The 21,034-nt window shown below is 35.6% G+C and overlaps 1 protein-coding gene across 5 annotated transcripts in view; it reads left to right on the top strand.

Annotated features, from left to right (window-relative positions):
* The window catches only part of GABRA2 (gamma-aminobutyric acid type A receptor subunit alpha2), a 159,909-nt gene that overhangs the window by 49,077 nt on the left and 89,798 nt on the right, over positions 1 to 21,034 (top strand). For all 5 annotated transcript variants that reach the window (XM_037829719.1, XM_037829721.1, XM_037829722.1 and 2 more), the window contains one exon: positions 19,498 to 19,565. In XM_037829719.1, the coding sequence (XP_037685647.1) occupies positions 19,498 to 19,565 (68 nt within the window). The remainder of the gene's footprint in view (positions 1 to 19,497; positions 19,566 to 21,034) is intronic.

Raw genomic sequence — 21,034 nt, 5'->3', positions numbered from 1 at the left:
AAAATAATAAACATAAATAAATTGTATAATATGTTAGTAAGTCATGATTGCTATGGAGTAAAAAAAAATGAAAGTAGAGCAGGGAAATGAGTAGTGGGAAAACAAGGAGTAAGAAGACCATTTTCCAATTTGTATAGGGTCATCAGTATAGACCTTATTAAGATGTTCACATTTCAACAATGACTTAAAGAAGGTTGGATCAGCCAACTATATCGATGGTTGGGAAATAGAGTGTTCTAGAATGGGGGAGAAGATGCAGCCAATTCAGAGACCTTAAGTGAGAGTGTTTCTGGAGCAAGGAGGACAAATTGATAGGGGTAAAAATTAGTAGGAGATGAAATTGTATATTTAGTGGAGAGGAGGTCTCAGATCATTTAGGGTCCTGTAAACCACTGAAGGCCTTGTGGCGTTTGCTCTGATTGAAATGGGGAATTGTTGCAGAGTTCTGAGCAAAGGCATGGCATGATTTGATTCTCATATATTATGTAAGTCCCACTATTTGTGCTGTGATAAAAGTAAACTTGTCAGAGGCCAAAGTTGGAAACTGAGAGACCAATTAAGAGGGCATTACTGTTGTCCAGGTGAGAGACTGTGGTGTGGCTTGGGCCAGGGTGTGAGTACTAGAGATCTTAAGAAGTGATAGGATTCTGGATACATTTTGATAGTAGAGCCAACAGATTTCCTGATGAATTGGATGTGGGTGTGAAAGGGGAAAGTGAGTGATAATTGCAAGGTTTTTGGCTTAAGCATCAGGAGGAATTATAATAAACATGATGAATATTATATTTTAAGATTTGTACTAATTTTATACATTTTTTTAAATAGCAAACACAATTTGCACTTCTTTGCATTCCCACAGCATTTATTGAAAATGATATGTACAAAGTAGGTGCTCAACAAATGAGAGTTGAATCTTTGACGGGTATGGGGATAGCTCTACTGCTCAGAGAAAGCAGTAAGGCCTTCCAGAGAAAAACTCCTTTTATTTTACAGCTGGACCTAAGTCTGACACTGCCTATTCATTCTCCATTAAATTGTCTGCTCCAGGCAATGTGCTACAGCCATTCTCCAAAATCAATATGGGTGCCTACGGTTTCTGATTGCAGAAAATGGTATTCCAGCCTCAGTGTGGTCTGGCCTCATTGTTCTCTGGTCAGGTAAACACAGGTTCTGTATAGACAAGAGACATGAACAATGGAGGAAATTACCTGGCTAAGTAAGTCTCAAAAGGTTTGTCTAAAATTTCTCTTTACATGGGTAAAAGGGGAGCTCAGTTCTTTTACATGGTGATATATCCTTAGGAATTAAAGAGAACTGCCACAATGCTTTTTGGAAATGATGTATTTCATTTATGTATTGGATATATATTCTTGTGAACATTTACAGCTGGAATACATAAAAACTTTCACACTGAGAGGAGAAGCAAACATTATTTCTGGGAGGAACAAAGGGAAAATAAATTATGTAGCTTACTTACTATTTACATTTTTTCTTCATAATCTGTCAGTCATAAATATAAGCAAAATGTTAAGGCCCAACATTTGTAAATAGCACAAATGTTGTCTCAGTTCCAAATAGGACAGCTGTGAGTGAAGGAGTATCAGGGCACAAATGGAAGACCCTGATTTAGCTATAACTGTCCCTGAGATTACAAACTGGATGTGTTTTTATTGCATGAGGTACAAAGGCTCGTTTATCAGTGATTCTCTGCCCTTGCAGCAAAAGTCTGAGAGTCCCACGTTCTGAGTTCAGTAAAGGCAAACATGGGGTGAATTTCTTTGATCCATTGGCCTAGGTTGTACCACAGCTGCCTTTTAAAACTGCCCACAGAGCTAAAACAGCAGTTTAAAAGACTACCAGGAATGGAAGAATCAAATAAGGGTGGACAGGTGGGAATTATTTTCTGGTAAAACCCCAAATGTATCAACTTGCAAATTTATATAACAGATACTCTTATAAGAAGCAGTGATGGAAACTGAATTTAGGGCAGAGAAAGAAAAATCCACTGTGTTTCAGAAGAGAGATGTAAAAAGAACAAAATTTAAATGTAAATCAAAAAAGAATAAAGCAACTTGGATATTTGCATTAAAATATGTTATGCAAAATATATGATCAAAGCTGAGAAATTATAGATATGCTATAGACTAATAAATAGCAAGTCCAGTTTTTTATTTCAAATGTGGTCTTGAGTCATTTTCCTTGGAAGGTAACTTTTTTATGCATTAAAGTTCAGAATTTTTTAATCCATATGTATTTCTTTTAAAATCTCCTGACTTAAAATTTTGATTATAAAGAAACAATGTGTTTTGTGTGTGTGTGTGTGTCTGCTTTTTATTTAGTAGCAGAAGTTTAAACTAAAAATATTTTATTGTTCTGAAAAATAAATAGGCCAGATTAGGATCCAAGGACAGATTTAGAAAAAAATAATGTCATGAATTGCAAAGAATGCTGAGTTTCAGAACTTCCATTAAATTAAAATGAGCATTTCATGACCAGTTCTAGATGTAGGCTCTAATACAATTCTGGAAGACCACCAGAGAATTCTACCATCACTTTAATTTCATTCTTTTTTTTTCATTCTTTCATTTTTCTCCTTAGTCCAGTGAATCTTTTCTAAGTTCCTACTAGCATCAATTTCTGCATTCATTTTGAGGTCCAAACCCTACGCTGCATCTTTTTCCATAGCTTTTTCACTTCCTAAGTAAAAATCTAGGTCTCCTAGAATTTCATGTAAGGGACCTATTGTAAGTATCAGCAATCATTAAAGTTTGTAGTTCTTTTTTTTGGCTTCCAGCTATGGAGACTATAATAAAATGAGTTGAAGTGATAGAAGGAAAAGATTCTCAAAGTAGAAGAAAAAAATAAATAGAGGGATGTATTGTGAAAGGTTCATCTGTTGAATCTTTTCTGGGAAGCCTTCTCTGACTCCCCAGATCTGAGTTCAGTGCCACTGCTCTCCCTTCCCATCACCTACCTCTTATGTCACCACACCACACCTTAGCATTTTGTGATTATTTTTACCAGTTATGCATACTTTATAGGCAGTAATCTATTTACTTATATCTCTTCCCCCTAAGACCATGATGGTTACAAATAGTGTTCTTATTTGTCTTTTTATATAAGGATGTAGTATAGTAGCTGCTCAGTATATTTTTTTAAGGAGTCCCAACAGAAAGGCAAGAAGAAAGAAAATTTGTTTATTTCTCACTGCCTTTCTATGCATAGCCCACTTCTCAAGTTCCAAATTTAAGATAGACTGATGTAAGTTTTTTGACAGGACAGTTCAGCATGAATATTCATATATGAATATATGTGTGTGTATATATATAAAACATATGTACAATGCAGATATAAGTATATGTATGTGAAAGAATACACATACATACACATATTTTTTTTAAAAATTGCAGATTTTATTGAGATATATTCACACACCATATAATCCATCCAAAGTATACAGTGTCTCACAATATCATCAACTAGTTGTGCAATCATCATCACAATCAATTTTAGTTGTCATCTTTGGCAACTGTAATTAATGCCACTATGAACATTTTCATTACTCCAAAAAGAAAAATAACAAATAGACATATAAAAAGAAAATGCCAAACACCCCAAACCCCTTATCCCCTCCACATTTTTTACTTCTACTATTGGTGTGGTACATTTGTTACTGTTGATGAAAGAATATTAAGATATTACTGTTAACTGCAGTCAGTAATTTGCAGTAGGTACTTTTTTTGCCATATACCACTCTATTATTAACTCTTTGTACAAGTGTTGTATATTTGTAGTAGGTCACAAAAGAATATATTTACATTTGTAGTGTTAATCATAAAACATCATCTACCACAAGGTTCAGTGTGTTAGACAATCCCATATTTTAAACTTTAGCTTTCCTTCTGGAGACATACATGACTCTAAACAACCCCTTTCAACCATATTCACCTACAATTCAGCACTACTACTTAATAATCACAGTAATGAGCTACCATCATGTCTATCCATTTCCAAACATTTAAGTTCAACCCCCTGAAAAAAATCTGTACATATCAGGCAACTGCTCCCCATTCTTTAGCCTCATTCTATCTCTTGGTGACCTATATTCTAAGTTTTATGACTGTGAGTTTGCATACTCTAATTAGTTCATGTTAGTTAAATCATACAATGTTTTTTCTTTTGTGTCTTATTTCACTCAGCATCATATCCTCAGGGTTCATCCATATTGCCATGTGCATCAGGATTTCATTCCTTCTTACTGTAATATTCCATTGTATTTATATACACATACATATATATGTGTATATATCTCTACCACATTTTGCTTATCCATTTGTCAGTTGATGGACACTTGGATTGTTTCCATCTTTTGGCAACTGTAAACAATTCCACTATGAACATTGGTGTGCAAATGTCTGTTTGTGTCCCTGCTTTCAGATCTTCTGTGTATATACCACATAGTGGAATTACCAGATTGTAGGGCAACTTAATATTTAGATCTCTGAGGAGCTGCCAAACTGTCCTCCACAGAGGCTGTACCATTTTACATTCCCACCAGCAGTGAAAGAGTGTTCCTATTTCTCTGCATCCTCTCCAACACTTGTAGTTTCCTGCTTGCTTGTCTAACAGCAGCCATTCTAATGGGTATGAGATGATATCTCATCATGGTTTTGGTTTGCATTTCCCTGATAGCTAGTGAAGATGAGTATCTCTTCATGTGCTTTTTAGCCACTTGTATTTCCTCTTTGGAATCTCTTTTGTCCATTTTATTGGATTTGTTCTTTTATTGTTGAATTATAGGATTTCTTTTTATATTTTGGATATCAAACCCTTATCAGGTATTTGATTACCAAATATTTTCTCCCATTGAGTTGACTGCCTTTACACCCTGTTGCTGGTTTGAATGTATTATGTACCCTAGAAAAAGCCATATTCTTTGATGCAGTCTTGTGGGGGCAGACATATTGGTGTTAATTAGATTGGAATCCTTTGAGTATTTCCATGGAGATGTGATTCAGTCATCTGTGGACAAGACCTTTGGTTGGATTTCTGTGGAAGTCTTGGGTCTGAATTAAATCACTGTAGCCATATAAATGAGCTGACAAACAGAAGGAGCTCAGAGCAACTGAGAATGACATTTTGAAGAGGATCTGAAAAATGCCCCAAGAGGAGAGGACAAAATTCCCCAAGAGCAACATTTTGGAGAATGCCATTTTGAAATGCAATCTAGGAGCAAGTGGACGCCAACTGTATGCCTTCTGAGCTAACAGAGGTTTCCCAGATGCCAATGGACATCCTTCAGTGAAGGTAGTCCATTGTTGATGCTTTACCTTGGATACTTTATAGCCTTAGGACTGCAACTTTGTAACCAAATAAACCCACTTTATAAAAGCCAATCCATTTCTGGTGTTGCATAACAGCAGCATCAGCAAACCGGAACACACCCTTTTGACAAAGTCCTTTGAAGCACAGAAGTATTCATTCTTGAAGAGGTTGCATTCATCTATTTTTCCTTTTGTTGCTTGCACTTTGGATGTAAAGTCTAAGAAGCTACCTCCTATCATTAGGTCTAGAAGGTGTTTTTGCACATTTTCTTTTAAGAGTTTTATGGTACTGGCTCTTATACTTAGGTCTTTGATCTACTTAGAGTTAATTTTTGTATAGGGTGTTAGGTAGGGGTCCTCTTTCATTACTTTGAATATGAATATTCAGTTCTCCCAACACCATTTATTGAAGTGACTATTCTGTCCCAGTTTAATGGATTTGGGGGCCTTGCTAAAAATCAATTGACCATAGATCTGAGGGTCTATTTCTGAACTCTCAGTTTGGTTACATTGGTCAATACGTCTATCTTTATGCCAGTACCATGCTGTTTTGACCACTGTAGCTTTATAATAAGCTTTAAAGTCAGATAGTATGTACCTTCTACTTCATTCTTCTTTTTCAGGTTGTTTTTGGCTATTAGAGGCCCCTTTCCCTTCCAAATAAATTTGATAACTAGCTTTTCCAATTCTGCAAGGTAGGTTGTTGGAAATTTGATTGGTATTGCATTGAATCTGTAGATCATTTTGGGTAGAATTGACATCTTAATGACATTTAGCCTTCCTACCCATGAACATGGAATGTCGTTTCATTTATTTAGTCCTTTGATTTCTTTTAGCAATATTTTGTTGTTTTCTATGTACAGGTCCTTTACAACCTTGGTTAAGTCATTTCCCTGCAAACACCTTCCTATTCTCTGCCCACAATACTCCAGGATGTACCAGGGCACCACACCAGCATGCACTGAACAAGATCTCACACCCCACTCCAGGTTCCATGTAATTATGTTATTTAAATAAAACTGACTAAACAGGTTGAGTTAGATAGTGTGCTATGGAAAATGTAAATTTTGTACCAAATAAACCTCACTTCCTTTGGTATCACACAGAAATTGGAGTTTCAAAATATAGTCAATATCATCCTTTACCCTGTGTTCTAATTTACTTTAGTCCTAACCAAGTCTGTTTCATTCGTATCTTTGTTTGTAGTCTGATCTCTTTTTCATCTTCTTTAACAGTTGCTGTATGGAGTAATGCTGACTTTCAGAGCTGCAGAACACTTAATCTGGGTCTCAGGTTTCATACAGATATCCAAATTTCCAGGAACTACCAGGTTATGCACAAAGAGCTCATCATATCAGAATTTAGAAGTGACAGTCAAACCCCAGAAATAGATACGATTGCTGTAAGAGTGTACAATCTAAAACCTTTACAGTCAGCCTTATTGAACATTCTATTCTCCTTGATCATTGATTGCCCTAGTCTGCCCCCAGTCTATCCCTGGATAACCTGTGCTCTCAATTTCAATTCTCAGTGTTTGCTCATTATAGTTAGTTTAAATAGTGCGGCCTAAAATATTTGTCCCTTTGTTTGTGTCTTATTTCATTCAACGTAATGTCCTCAAGATTCATTCACTAGTTGTACGCCTCGCAACTTCAGTCCCTCTTGCAGCCACTCAATATTCCCATTGTACATACACACCACAGTTTGCCCCTCCATTCATCCATCGATGTACCCTTAGGCCACCTCCATCCATTGCAAATCGTGAATAATGCTGCCATAAACATCAATGTGCAAATGTCTATTTGTGTCCCTGCTTTCGGTTCTTCCAAGTATACACCACATAATGGGGTTGTAGGATCATATGGCAGATCTAAACCCAGCCTCCTGTGGAACCACCACACTGACCTCCAGAGGGGCTGCACCATTTTACTTCCCTACCAACAATGAATAGCTATCTCTCTCTCTCTCTCTGCATCTTCTCCAGCACTTGTATCATTCTGTTTGTTTATTTTTTCATTCTGTTTATTTTAAAGCAGTTTTATTCACACACTGTATGATCCATCCTTAGTGAACTATCAGGGGCCCCTGGAATAATCATATAGTTATGCATTCACCACCACAATCTATATGAGAACATTTCCATTTCTTTTGCAAAGAAATAAGTCAAGGAAAAAAAAAAAAAACAAAGAATAATAAAAAAATTAAAAGGAGAGACAACCACCACAACAATAAGAATCCCATACTTCTCCCTTATATCATGCTCTGTTGACATTTAACTTTGGTACATTGCCTTTGTTACAATTAATGGAAGGTTATTACACTGTTACTGTTAACTATAGACACTAGTTTGCATTGATTGCATTTTTTCCGTATACCATCCCATTTTCAAAACCTTACAGGGTGACATTCACTTGTTCTCCCTCATGTAAAAACTTTCTGATAGTTGTACATTTAATCACTATAATTGTCCACTCTTGATTTTGCTAAGTTAAATAGTGCCAGTTTTTATCCTCTGTCTGTCCAACTGGTGTCATACATTCTCCTAGTCTTTCTCTTTCAATCATACTCATAGTCATCTTTGTTTAGCGTACTTACAATCTTGTGCCACCATCACACAATACTGTGCTATTCTTTTCTGGATATATTCAGTCAGTCCTGTTGAACATTCTATACTCCTTCAGTATCCAATGTCCGATCTCTGTCCTCTTTCTATCTTCTGATAACCTGTTTTTCCAACTTTAACTCTCAAAGTTTGCTCATTATAGTTAGTTCATATTAATGAGACCATACAATATTTCTCCTTTTGTTTCTCTCTTTTTACCCTTACTCATAATCTCCATTTCTACACTCTTCTCCAAACTTCTCTCTCCTGTCTTTTTCTATCTTCCTGTAGCACTCCCTTTAGTATTTCTTATAAAGCCTGTCTCTTTCATAAAGTCTTTCATTGTCTGTTTGTGTGAAGATATTGTAAACTCTCTCACTTTTGAAGGAGAAAATGAGGATGGAGAATTTCTGCTCGATATAGGATTCTTGGTTGGCAGTTTTCTCTTTCAGTATCTTAAATATATCCTACCATTGCCTTCCAGTCTCGATGGTTTCTGCTAAGAAATCTGCACATAGTCTTATTCAGCTTCCCTTGTGTGTGATGGATTGTTTTTCTTTTGCTGCATTCAAAATTCTCTTTGTCTCTGATATTTGACAGTCTGATTAGGAAGTATCTTGGAGTAGGCCTATTTGAATCTGTTCTGTTTGGAGTATACCATGGTTCTTGGATCTGTAATTTTATGTCTTTCATAAGAGTTGGAAAATTTTCAGTTATTATTCCCTTCAGTATTCTTTCTGCTTCTTTTCCCTTCTTCTGGGACACCAATAACATATATATTCATGTGCTTCATGTTGCGATTCAGTTCCCTGAGACCCTGCTCATATTTTTCCATTCTTTTCCCTGTCTGTTCTTTTGTTTGTAGGATTTCAGATTTCCTGTTTTCTAGTTCACTAATCCTTTCTTCTGCCTCTTCAAATCTGCTGTTGTATGTCTCCATCATGTTTTTCATCTCTTCTGTTGTGCCTTTCATTCCCATAAGTTCTTCCATTTGTTTCTTCAAGCTTTCAATTTCTTCTCTATGGACACCCTGTATCTTCTTCATGTTCTTCATCTCTTTTGCCACATTCTCCTTCAACTTGTTGAATTTATTTAGAATACTTGCTTGAACATCTTTAGTTAGTTGTTTCAACTCCTTTATCTCAGTTGAACTGTTAATTTGTTCCTTTGGGCCATATCTTCATGCATCTTACTATGAGTTGTGGTTTTTTGCTGGTGTCTAGACATCTGATTTCCTTGATTAGTTTATTCTGGAGGTCATTTTCCCTTTTTTGCCTGGAGTTTTCTTGTTGGTTGACTTTGTTCTTGATCGTTTTTTTTTGCCATTCAGTTCAACTTATTCTAGACCTCTAGGATAGCTTTTGTTTAACTTATCAGAATTTCTCAGCTCTTATTTTCTGGTTCTTGCCCTGCCTAAATGGATTTTTTTGTGTGTGTGCTAGGTTCTGCCCCACCCCTGTCATATTTTCCCAGACAAGACAGGTCCAGGACTCAGGAAGAGGGTGTAATCATTATCAGAGTTCCCTGGGGCAGAGACCCTACAGTCTTTTCTGTGAAACCTCTTGAACCTGTGCTTTTCCTGTTCTTCCCTGCAGGTGGCACTTGTCAGCCCTCAGCTTCTCACTGGTGTAAATTGGTACAATGCCTTTACTTCTCAGCAGACCCTGTCAACTGCCAGGGATTCATTGAGATAGAGGCTGAGTTAGAAGGCAGGCTTAAACTCTTTCTATTTTCCAGCTCCTTGGATCTGAATTTTCTGAATGAGAACAGCCACTTGTGCTAGCCCCTGTCTTATCCCCTTTCTTTGAGAAGATATGCTCTTTAGGGAATTATCTCCTTCACCTGATTAGTTACTTTGTCTTTCAGGCATACCTTAGCTCTGCCCTTGCCTGGGGTAGTGCTGATAACTGAAAAAGTCTGCTGCTTTCTTCATGCTAAATACACACACACACATACATACATACATACATACATACATACATACATATACATATATACATATGTATCTTTTTCAGATGCTGTCCCTAGCCCCTGGGTTCACCACTCAAGGGCCAGATTTGATAACCAGCTCTATGTGCCCCTTTTCTTGGGACAGACTCTTTTTCCATTATTCTGAGCTTATCCAACTCTAAACCCCTCAGTTTTCTCAGTCTTCTTTCTTTCTTTTGTTTTTTCATTTTCCCTGCCTCCTCTCTGTGGAAGAGCTACCTCTGGTTTCCTTTTTTGTGTGTTCTGGGTTTATCTGTATCTGGACCTTATATTCTGCAATATGAATTTGTTAATTAAATCCACAACTGGAATTTGCTTGAGCTCTCCTTCCCTTATTCCTAGTAGAGACTGCTTCTTTTTCCCCTAGGGAAATGACACCAACACAGTCTGCCATGCCAGTGGGGGAGGGGCAGTAGCCTCCAAGGTTGGGAGACTGACTGACAGTTCTGTGCTGCAATCTTGGCCCTTGGCCCTTTCACCAATTCTAGACTGGTGCACAGTGTGTCTTTGGTCACAGAAGTCCTCCAAACAGTTGTTCCAGACAGGTCTTGGCTACTTCTCCCTTCAGTTTTGCTAGTGTTTGCTTCATTAGGTGCATAAATATTTATGATTGTTATTTTTTCTTGGTGAATTGCCTGTTTTATTAATATACCGTGCCCTTCTTTGTGTCTTATAACAATATTTTTGCTTTAAAGTCTTTTTTCTATTACTATATCTACCTCAGCTGCTTTTTTGTTTGTTTGTTTGTTTGTTTGTTTTTGTTACTGCTTGCATGGAATATTGTTTTACATCCATTCATTTTCAGCCTGTTTCTATCTTTGGGTCTAAAATGAGTCTCTTGTAAACTGTGTAAAGATGGATCATAGTTTCCTATCCATTCTACCAATTTGTGTCTTTTGATTGAGGAGTTTAATCCATTAGTATTCAGTGTTGTTACTGCAAAAGCTGTGCTTACTTCAACCGTTTTATCCTTTGGCTTTTATTTGTTAGGTCCATTATGTTTGTCTTTTTATCTAATTGCCCTTACTGATAAACAGCATTTTTGTACTTTCCTCCAAGCCCCTCTCTCCTGTCTTTTTCCTCAGCCAGCAGAACTTCCTTTAGTATTTCTTGCAGGATGGGTCTTTTGTTAGGAAATTCTCTCAGCTTTTCTTTATGGGTGAATATTTTAAACTCTCCCTCACTTTTGAAGTACAGCTTTGTTGGATAAAGAATTCCTGGCTGGCAATTGTTCTCTTTCAGAATCTTAAAATATACCATACCACTGCCTTCCCGCCTTCATGGTGCCCAACAAGCAGTCAGCACTTAATTTTATGTGGCTTCCTTTGCATGTGAGGAAATGCTTTTCTCTTGCTGTTTTCAGGATTTTCTCCTCTTCAAAATTTGACAGTATGATTAGTATTTGTCTTGGAGTGAGTTTATTCAGATGTATTGTATTTGGAGTGCCTTGGGCTTCTTTGATTTGCACATTTATGTCTTTTGTAAGGGTTGGGAAATTTTCCACAATTATCTCCTCAAATATGCTTCCTGGCCCTTTATTCTTTTCTTCTCCTTCTGGGACATCAATAATTCTTATATTTGTGCTCTTTGTGTTGTCAATCATTTCCCTGAGATCCACTTCAACTTTTTCCATTTTTTTCTCCATTTGTTATTTTGTGCATTCAAATTTGGTTGCCCTTTTCTCTAGTTCACTTGATTCTTTCTTCTGCCTCTCCAAATCTGCTGTTGTTCATCTCTAGCATATTTTTAATTTCATCTACAGTATCATTCATTTCCATAAGATCTGCTATTTTTTTCACTTTAGTCTTCAAAATTCTTCTTTACAGTCTTCTAGTATCTTCTTCGTATCCTTTATCTCTTTAGCCCTCTCATTGAAGTTATTTAGATTTGTATAGATAGTGGAGATGGTGGTGAATACATAAATATGTGACTTTACAGGGTACCATTGATTGTTTACTTAGGACAGAATGTATGGTGTGTGAACAAAGCCATCTTTAAAAAAATGGGTTGATGAAGAAACCTTGAGGGCACTGTATTGAGTGAAATAAGACAGACACATAAGGACAAATATTGCAGTCTTACTGATATGAACTAATTATAATATATAAACTCATAGACATGAAATATAAGTTACCAATGTATAGAACAAGGCTAAAGAATGGGGAGTGGTTCCTTATTATGAGCAGAATGTTTAACTGGGGTGAACTTAAACATTTGGAAATGGACAGAGGTGATGGTAGCACATTGTGAGAATAACTAACAGTGCTGAATGGTGTGTGAATGTGGTGGAAAAGGGAAGCTCAGAGTCAAGTATGTCACCAGAAAGAAAGTTGGAGGTTAAAACTGTATAAAACAGTGAATCTTGCGGTGGACATTGTCCGTGATTAACTGTACAAATATTAGAAATCTCTCTCATGAGCTAGAACAAATGTATGACACTATAACTAAAAGTTAATAATAGAGAAAAATATATACCTATTGCAAACTGTATATTACAGTTAGTAGTATTTTAACATTCTTTCATCAACAGTAAAAAATGTACTGTACCAATACTATGGGTCAATAATGGAGGGGGGGTGGTTAAGGGTATGGGAGGATTTGTGTTTCTTGTTTTTCATCTCTATTTCTTTTCTGGAGTAATGAAAATGTTGTAAAAATTGAAAAAAAATTAAATGTGGTGATGGAGGCACAGCTGTTTGATGGTACCAGGGGCAATTGATTGTACACCTTGGATCTTTGGATAATTGTATGGTATGTGAACAATCCAATTTAAAAAAATGTGATAATAAAAAACAAAACAAAACAATAAAAACAGAAGAAATCTCAAATCAATAATCTGTCCTTCCACCTTACGACACTGTAAATAGAAGAGAAAACTAAAACTAAATTAAGCAGAAGAAAGGAAATAATAAAGATTAAGGAAAAAAATAATGAATTAGAAAATATAAAAACAATTGAAACCAAAATTAGTTCTTTGAAAAGATCAACAAATTGATAGATCTTTAGCTAGAGGAAGCAGAAAAAAAGGGAAGCCTCAAATCACAAATATCAGAAATAAAACAGACATAAATAATTACTTTTCAAAAATATAAAAAGAAGTATAAGGAATAGGTTGAGCATTTGTATGCCAAAAAATTAAATAACCGATATCAAATGGACAAGTTTCTAGACTCTGATTCAAAAAGAAATAGAAAATTTGAATAAACATCTGTTTTAGTTTCCCAGGCTGCTCAAAGCAAATATCAGGAAATAGGTCGGGTTAAAAAATGGGAATTTATTCTCTCATGGTTGAGGCTGGGAAAATGTCCACATCAAGACAATATCAAGGTAATACTTTCTGCCTGAAAAGTGGCTGTTGGCAATCCTTGGCTCGTCTGACACATGGAAAGACACATGGGGTGTGTCTGCTGGTCTCGCCCTTCTCTTCTGGGTTTCATTGATTTCAACTTCTTGCTTTGTGACCTTCTCTCTCTCTCTCTCTCTCTCTGTCTTTCTCTATTTTTTCCATTTATAAAAGATTCTATAATAGGATTAAGATTCATCGTGAATGATGTGAGTCACACCTTAACCGAAGTAGTCTCATCAAAAGGTACTACTTACGATGGGTTTACATTCATAGGAATGGATTATATTTAAGAACATTTTTTTTTTCTTGGGTGTATACAGCTTTACAGCACCATGCTCCACCTTTGGACCTGCCAAAAACATATTTTCCCTATTTTAAAGTACATTAATTCCATCACAATATTCCAATAGTGTTAAATTATTTCAGAAACAATACTTAGTACAAAGTCTCATCAAAATTGGTTATAGGTGTGGTCTGTCCTGGGGCACAATTCCTCTTTACCTGTGGACCTGTGATACCTAGTCAACAAGTTATCTGCTTCTAATATACAATGGAAGGACAGAAATAAGATAAACATTCCCATTCCCATAGGGAGAAATTAGAAGGAAAATGAGATTAATGGGTATCAAACAATTCAGAAACACTGCAGAGCATACTCCATTAAATTTGAAGTCTGAGAGTCATCTATGGAATGATATTTTATATTGTGGGCCTGTTGGAGCGGTAGCCCTGCCCATTCCAAGTGCTTCCACAGCAGCCATGCTCTCTCCAAACACTGGGATGAAGACCGCACCCTGTCCAAGCATTGGGGTAATGACCAGAGTCTCCACAATCCCTGTGACACAGGCTCAACCCTCTTAGAACACTCTCCAAAATAACCAGGGAATCAGCTCCACCCTCTGAGAAAACTGAGGCAGTGGCTAGACTCTAAGTAATCCCTGGGGCACATGCTCAAACCTCTGAGAACACTGGGGTAGTAACACTCTTCCTGAAAAATAGGGTGGAATGCCCTTCCTCTCCACACACTTGGAGAAACTAAACCTTTCCACATGCATGGACGGTCCACTCTTTGGGCACAAGATGTCTTCAGTCCAGAACTCAGCTTCCATGGTTCTGTCCTGGAAATGATTTTTCCCTCAGTTTTTCCCTGTTCTGTCCCTTTTAGTCCATACTGGCCATGGTTCTGTTCATACAGAACTTGCAAAAACTTGCTGCTTTTGCATGTAGTGCATAGGGGTTCAACCCATCTTTCATTTAATGATCACAAAAATTCTCTGAAATAATTTTATGATTCCCTTCCTGACGTTGCATATCAGACTATAGCTATCTCAAGAAAATAAATGTAAAAATATGAAATTGTGTGTGTGTGTGTGTGCATGTGGAGAGAGAGAGTTTGTACAGAGAATAGGCAAAATTTCAAATGTACATCAGTCATTTGCAGAAAGACATGAGTTTGCTCTTGTTTGGAAGGTTTTATTGCTATTGTATGTTACATTACAAGTACAGTTTTCAGTTATTCATGAATTCATTAAAACATTTTTTGATAGGCTTGTTTTTTTTTCACTTGCTCTCTGCATGTCCTCACCATCCATTTACTTTCCAACCCTTAGAAAGGCTTAGGCCTTTACAACTCTACCGAATCTGCTCATTTCCTTGCTCTATATGTCTTTTGATGGTTACACAAAAGATCCTATTTCATTGTCTTTTGACACTTGACCACTTTCCTTTATTTTTATTAAACTCTATTACCTTGATGTTTCCTCTTTCCCAGTCTCAAACTCATTTTTTTTCTTTTCCCTGAACTATTGCCACATCTTCCAAACTGGGTATACTGTCCTCAATCTCCTCTGATTCATCTTACCTCATTATAAATGTAACATAACATTTCTGTAACATAACCTTAGCCATAGCATTTTCCATATCCAAGTCCTTCAGTGATTCTCCAGCTGCAATGTATTACAAAGACAATATTTTTGATATTTCAAGTGTTTTTTGATACAGCCTCTGCCTTTCTTCACAACCTGATAACCCACCCTTCTGCAAGTGTTAATGTTCATGAACCAAACAATTATTTGAGAGACTTGACCTTGGCACAAAGGGGTTTCCATAACTGGAATATCCTTCCTACACTTTCTTGGTTTAGAGAATGCTTACTAACCTTTAAAAATCACAAAACAGTGAAACTTACCTGTACATCTCTCTCTAAGATGCTTCTCTGAGCATGGCATGCTACCTTCTGAGTTACAGCAAATACTTAATGTACTATGATAATTATGTATCTTTTCAATTATATTATGAGTTACTCACAGGAAAAGATTTTGCTTTATTCACTTTTTATCCTCAAATATCTATCTTAAGTGAATCTTGTGGAATAAGAAACCTTAATTGAACAATATTTTTCTTCTTTCATAATTTTGCCACAGAAGTTGATTTTTTAAAGAAAGCTTGTTGCCTCTGTATGCTGTATTACCCAGTGCAGAACAGGTTTGTAATGAATTGATTTAAACCCTTATTGGAATTATTTATAGGTTCAATTTGGATATCCTTTTGGGCCATGCACTTTTTCTGTGAATTATTTCAAACATTCAGAAAAGTACAGAGAATAATATGATTCAACAATCAAATCTTAAGATTTTGCCAAAATTTATTAAAATCAATGTTAAATGATGGAAAACATTATAAATACAGTATAAATACTTAGTAAGGGTCTGCAAGATTTTCCCTTGCAGTGGTAGCTGCCATCTTGAGTTTGTTTGTTGTTAAGGATCGCACATTCTTCTATGGTTACCACACACAGACTTCATTTTTCCCTAAATTGTCACGTTATTAACCTCATGCATGGTATTTTGCCTCTGGAGAAGTCAATACAAAGTATCCTCTTACTTTTGCATAGTACACTGTTGGTATTTCTAAAGTCAAAAATTTAACTAATAAATTTTAAATTTAATTTAACGAATAAAAGTTATGTTGAGGTAACTCATGGTGGCTGCTTCTGCTAACAGCTCTTTACTATTCATCAGTTCAGTTCTGATTCCCACTTAATCAGTGATTTCTTCTAATACATTTACCCCCTTTGCTTGATTTTCTGTAACTTCTCTGAGAACTCATTCCATAGGCTTTCAGCTCCCTCTGCCAATGACCACTTTGGGCTCTGCCTTCACAGCTAGCATGTGCTCTTTCCCTATGAAAGGTGGCAGCCATTCATGGTGATTTTTGGATATGGTTGGTGAATATTTTGGAAAAAAATCTGTTTTACATGACATGATTAGAAATCACTTGTTTATTCAAATATCCAGTACCTTAAATGCACCAGGCATTGTGCAAAGCACTGCTGATGAAACAGTGAACAGAAAGGACACTGTCCTGTCTTTTAGGGAGCTTGCACCCTGGTTGGGGAGATAAATCACAACCTATAAAGCAAGTTAAGAAGAAAAAAGATTAAGGCATGAACATAATGGAAAATTCTAATATTTCCTATGAAATAGAAATGTATCAGAGAGAGAAAATGAGAGACTGTGACTTATATTAGATAAGGATGATAGTGAACCTTTAAGCTGAGATCTAAAGGCATAGAAGCAATTATCCAAGAATGGAAAAGGAGAAGGACTAGACATTGCAAAGGCCCGGAGTCAGGACAGTACTGGATATGTCCAATAAGAGTAACAGAAACTTGAACGGGTGACTCACAGAACCTGAAATACAGAGGCTGAGGTTGCCACCAGATTTTCAGTCCACTTGTTTGCTCTGTGACATACATCTGTCAAACTGACCCAAATATTTTAACAGGTATGTATAACACAATTCCACTTCATTCTAAATTCACTAAGGAAAACAAAACATAACCAGAAGACCCTTTGATCGACTCTGACAAATCATTCTCACAAGGTCCAGAAATTTTCTATGTCCATATCATTGTGTCTTTCATCTCTCTTCTTCTTCTCTTCTTTTTTTGGAAAACCAAATCATAATTAAGTTTGCATTTTGAATATAGAACTCTCGTGGGTTGTCCTGGATGTATCAAATATTTGTATGCATCATACTAAAATATTTCACAACAGGGACTGACAGTAACAACAGTGTTGGAAACAGTTCATGTTGAATGGTTAGAGATCTGTGCATCCATCTACAGAAATTCTCAGTCTCGTTTTCAAAGGATTGCTTTCTCAGGCTCAGATAGCTGTTGGAGATTCATGGTTAGTGTTTGTCTTGATGATTTTCCTCCTTCTGAACTTTCATGGCAGGTGAATGCCCCTTCCAGTGCATACATCCTTTAGCTATGTTTGTGATGTCAATAAACAGGGAAACAGTTTCTTCTTAACATAACTTTGTGTGTCTAGTTCTGTGTCTTTAGGTGTTGCTCTTACTGCTTAGAGTTTTAAAGGTAACCTCATTTTTCTCTCTTCCTGTTCTTAATTAACAAACACCTCATTACAGCACTAGGCGCTGATAATATCTTCCCTTACCTTTTGCATGCCTTTTGGCAAATAACGGATGTTATTCATGCCCTTATCATCAAAATATCCACAAATTTTTATCTCTCTTCTCTAATCAATGCTCCAAACTAAGGGAATGATTTCACTACCTTATATTTTAATTTCTCTTCTTTGGGACTATATAAATCAATATCTAAAATTACTAAAGATGTATTCAGTTGTTCCTGGTTGATATGGTATGAATAAGAGGAGAAAACTTGGGTCTTATTTTCTTTATAATAGCATATATGATGCAGGTCCAAGACTGTCTGCATAATTTTCAAGGTCCAGTTGAAAATGAAAATTCATGGTTCCTTGCTCAAAAATACTTAAGAATTTCAAGATAGTGAAAGCAGAGCATTAAACCAAGCATGGGGCCCTTCTGAGTATGGGGCCCTGTGTGATTGCACAGTTTGCATGCCTTTAAGTCTGACTGTTTGCAAATCTTTGGGGTAGGCAGAAGCTGAGAGTTTACTTTTGAAACATTTTTTTTGATAAATAAAGTTAAAAAAAAGAAATCACTTTTAGTTTCAACTCGATTGTTGACTGTAATGTAGTGCTCTGTGAGTCAGCCTGAGGATTCAGGATCCAGATTGCTTGGGTTGTAAAACCTGGCTCTATCTACTCTACTAGTTGTGGATTATTGGACTTTCCTTTACCATTTTGTGTATCAGTGTACTCATGGATAGTGATGATAACAGATAATCCAGCTCCTAGATTTGTCATGCAGATTATTTTATTTCAAGTCCTTTGAAGAGTACTTAGTATGCAGTAAGCATCCAAAGTTTACTCTCTTGTTTTAAAATCCTTTTATTTTCCTTAGTGAATACAATACCCCAGACATAGTTTAATGTCTCAGCCATCTCTTTGATGATTGTGAATTAATGCTCAATATAATATTAAAAATATTTCATGATGTTGTTTGCATAGAATTACAAATTTTACAGTTGATAGTAGAGACATTCAATTCATGAAGATAGAAATTAATCATGGATTTTTTGTTCTTACAAGAACATTAAAAGTGTTTTGTTTGTTTTTTTAAAATCTTTTATTTGAGCTTCTTCACTGTAACCGTTTGGTTGCATTTAACATCAAAGATCTAAATCACCAGGTTAATAGAGCAATCCAGTTAATTGTGTTGCGGTTAATAAGCTACATATTTTAGAATGCAATTCAGTTCATTCTTAGCATTGAAGACATTCTTAAATACATTTAAAGGCAACCTGGCTTGGAAATAGTGCATTGTGATTAATGTAAGTTATTTGTTCTTGTGTTTTATATCACCGAATAATCAAGCTTTTTGTATTAATATGATTATGTTCATGATGATTAACAATCCAGTTTAGTGTTTTATGGCAGAGTATACTGATATACAATCTACAAATAAAATCTGTACCATCTGCAAATTTAGTTTAAAAATCAAATTTAGGACCATATCAAACATGCTTTCATTTTAATACTGGTGATAAATTTATTATAAACTTATTAACTTAAGATGACTTCTAATGAACTATTCATTATGAGCAATAAGGGATTGAAACAGGATGATCTAATCAGGTATGGCTTACAAGTAACAATGTCATAGGCATTTTGCATTTAGAACCTATTAAATGAGCAGTTACAGATATTTTGTTGGTCATAAAAGGTGAAAAGAAAGTAAATATCACACAGTCTTCTAACCACACTATGTACTTAACCACTTCTGTATCTTTCGTGGCTCCCATTATATAATATCTATATTCAATCTCTTTTCTCTTATATCAGACAGTGTTACTGAAGTCTTCACTAACATCTACGTGACCAGTTTTGGCCCTGTCTCAGATACAGATATGGTGAGTTTTTTTGTTTGTTTGTTTTTTAAATAATATTTTTACTTCACATAATGGAAAGTGGGGGATAATTTGGAAAAAAAAATTATTTATAGTGTTATAGAATTATATATCTGTCCCGTGACTATTTAGTTATCAGAATACATGGGAAGTTAAGGGCGTTAACCTCATTTTATTTGTGGTGCTTCATTCCAGCTTGAATGTTTTAGATCAGCCCTTTGACTAAATGTATATTCCTTTCTAAGCTTGTCTACCTACTTACAGTGTGGCAAACAATTGTTTAAATAAAAATAATTATATTACTGAGGACCACTTACTGGGATTAAGGCACCTGCTTGGATTTCCATAAGTAAAGTCTGGACAGTTTCACAGCCAACTGCTTGTTTCAGAATGTGGTCATGGACAGTGTTATAAATAACCTTCTTCTGATTGTAATGAAGTAAGGTGGCTGCCTTGTCATATTATCAACACAATCTACATTTACAATAGGTACATATAAATCTTTCTAAAGAATACCAGAATCTTAGCATTCTTTGATTCTGTGAAAATAGTGTTTAATTCTTTTTTCTTTTAAATGAGATGGGTAGGAGAGGGAAATTCATTCAGGGGAGCTAGAAACCTGTGGGCTAGAAATAGGAAAGATAAATTCTTTATTAATCTTAACATTTTAGTTACCAATTTTCCATTTCTACTGTTAAGTATAGTATAGTACTATGTAATAGAAACTTCTGTTGAAATCATTTTTCAGTATGATTTTTTTTTACTTTAAGAAATTATACTCCATGAATAAATACTCTGGTTAATATCAATTAAAGTGATGATTTATCTTTGTGTATATTTAGAGATGATAGTAAGTGTTTATAAGTGTGTTTTTTAAAGTATCTTTTTAGCAGATTTATTGATTTTATTCTGAATATATGCATGCACTTAAAATGACAAAGAACTAAATGTTAATGCTAGAGTTAAAAATGATATGTAGGGTCTAGGGTTTCTACTCTATAAACAAGTTGAATTTATTGTGATCAGGTAGCCTGATACAGGAATTATTCAAGCTTTTAGTATTTAAATAAAATTGGCAAGGTTGTTGTGAGTAATTTCTGGAAGGCTTTGTTGACAGACATCTCTTATGATAAAGGTACGGGTAGGGGTGGACAAGGCTTGAATGGATTTACCGAAGAGGACTGTAAAATGTTAAGAATTAGTTCTGGAAACCATAGTGTTGTTCTGTTGGAGAAACCAAGAATCTGAAATAGAAGAAATGACTGTCACTCATGATTATTTCTAGGGGAAACTCAAAACATGTCATTTAAACATGTTTTTTAGCAGAAAAATTAAGGTATGTTAAGTGTCTCAGTAGATATATCCAGGAGCAAATGGTATATAATGGGTTCATCTGTAACTAACGTAGATACAGTGTGTAAAACCAAAATAGATACTAGAAGGAATGAAAGCCTGTGCAACAATAGGAATAA

Source organism: Choloepus didactylus, chromosome 3 (assembly GCF_015220235.1).
Source record: "Choloepus didactylus isolate mChoDid1 chromosome 3, mChoDid1.pri, whole genome shotgun sequence".
NCBI lineage: Eukaryota > Metazoa > Chordata > Mammalia > Pilosa > Megalonychidae > Choloepus > Choloepus didactylus.
Note: the sequence above shows the minus strand (reverse complement) of the source record. Positions and strands in the feature narration are given on the sequence as shown.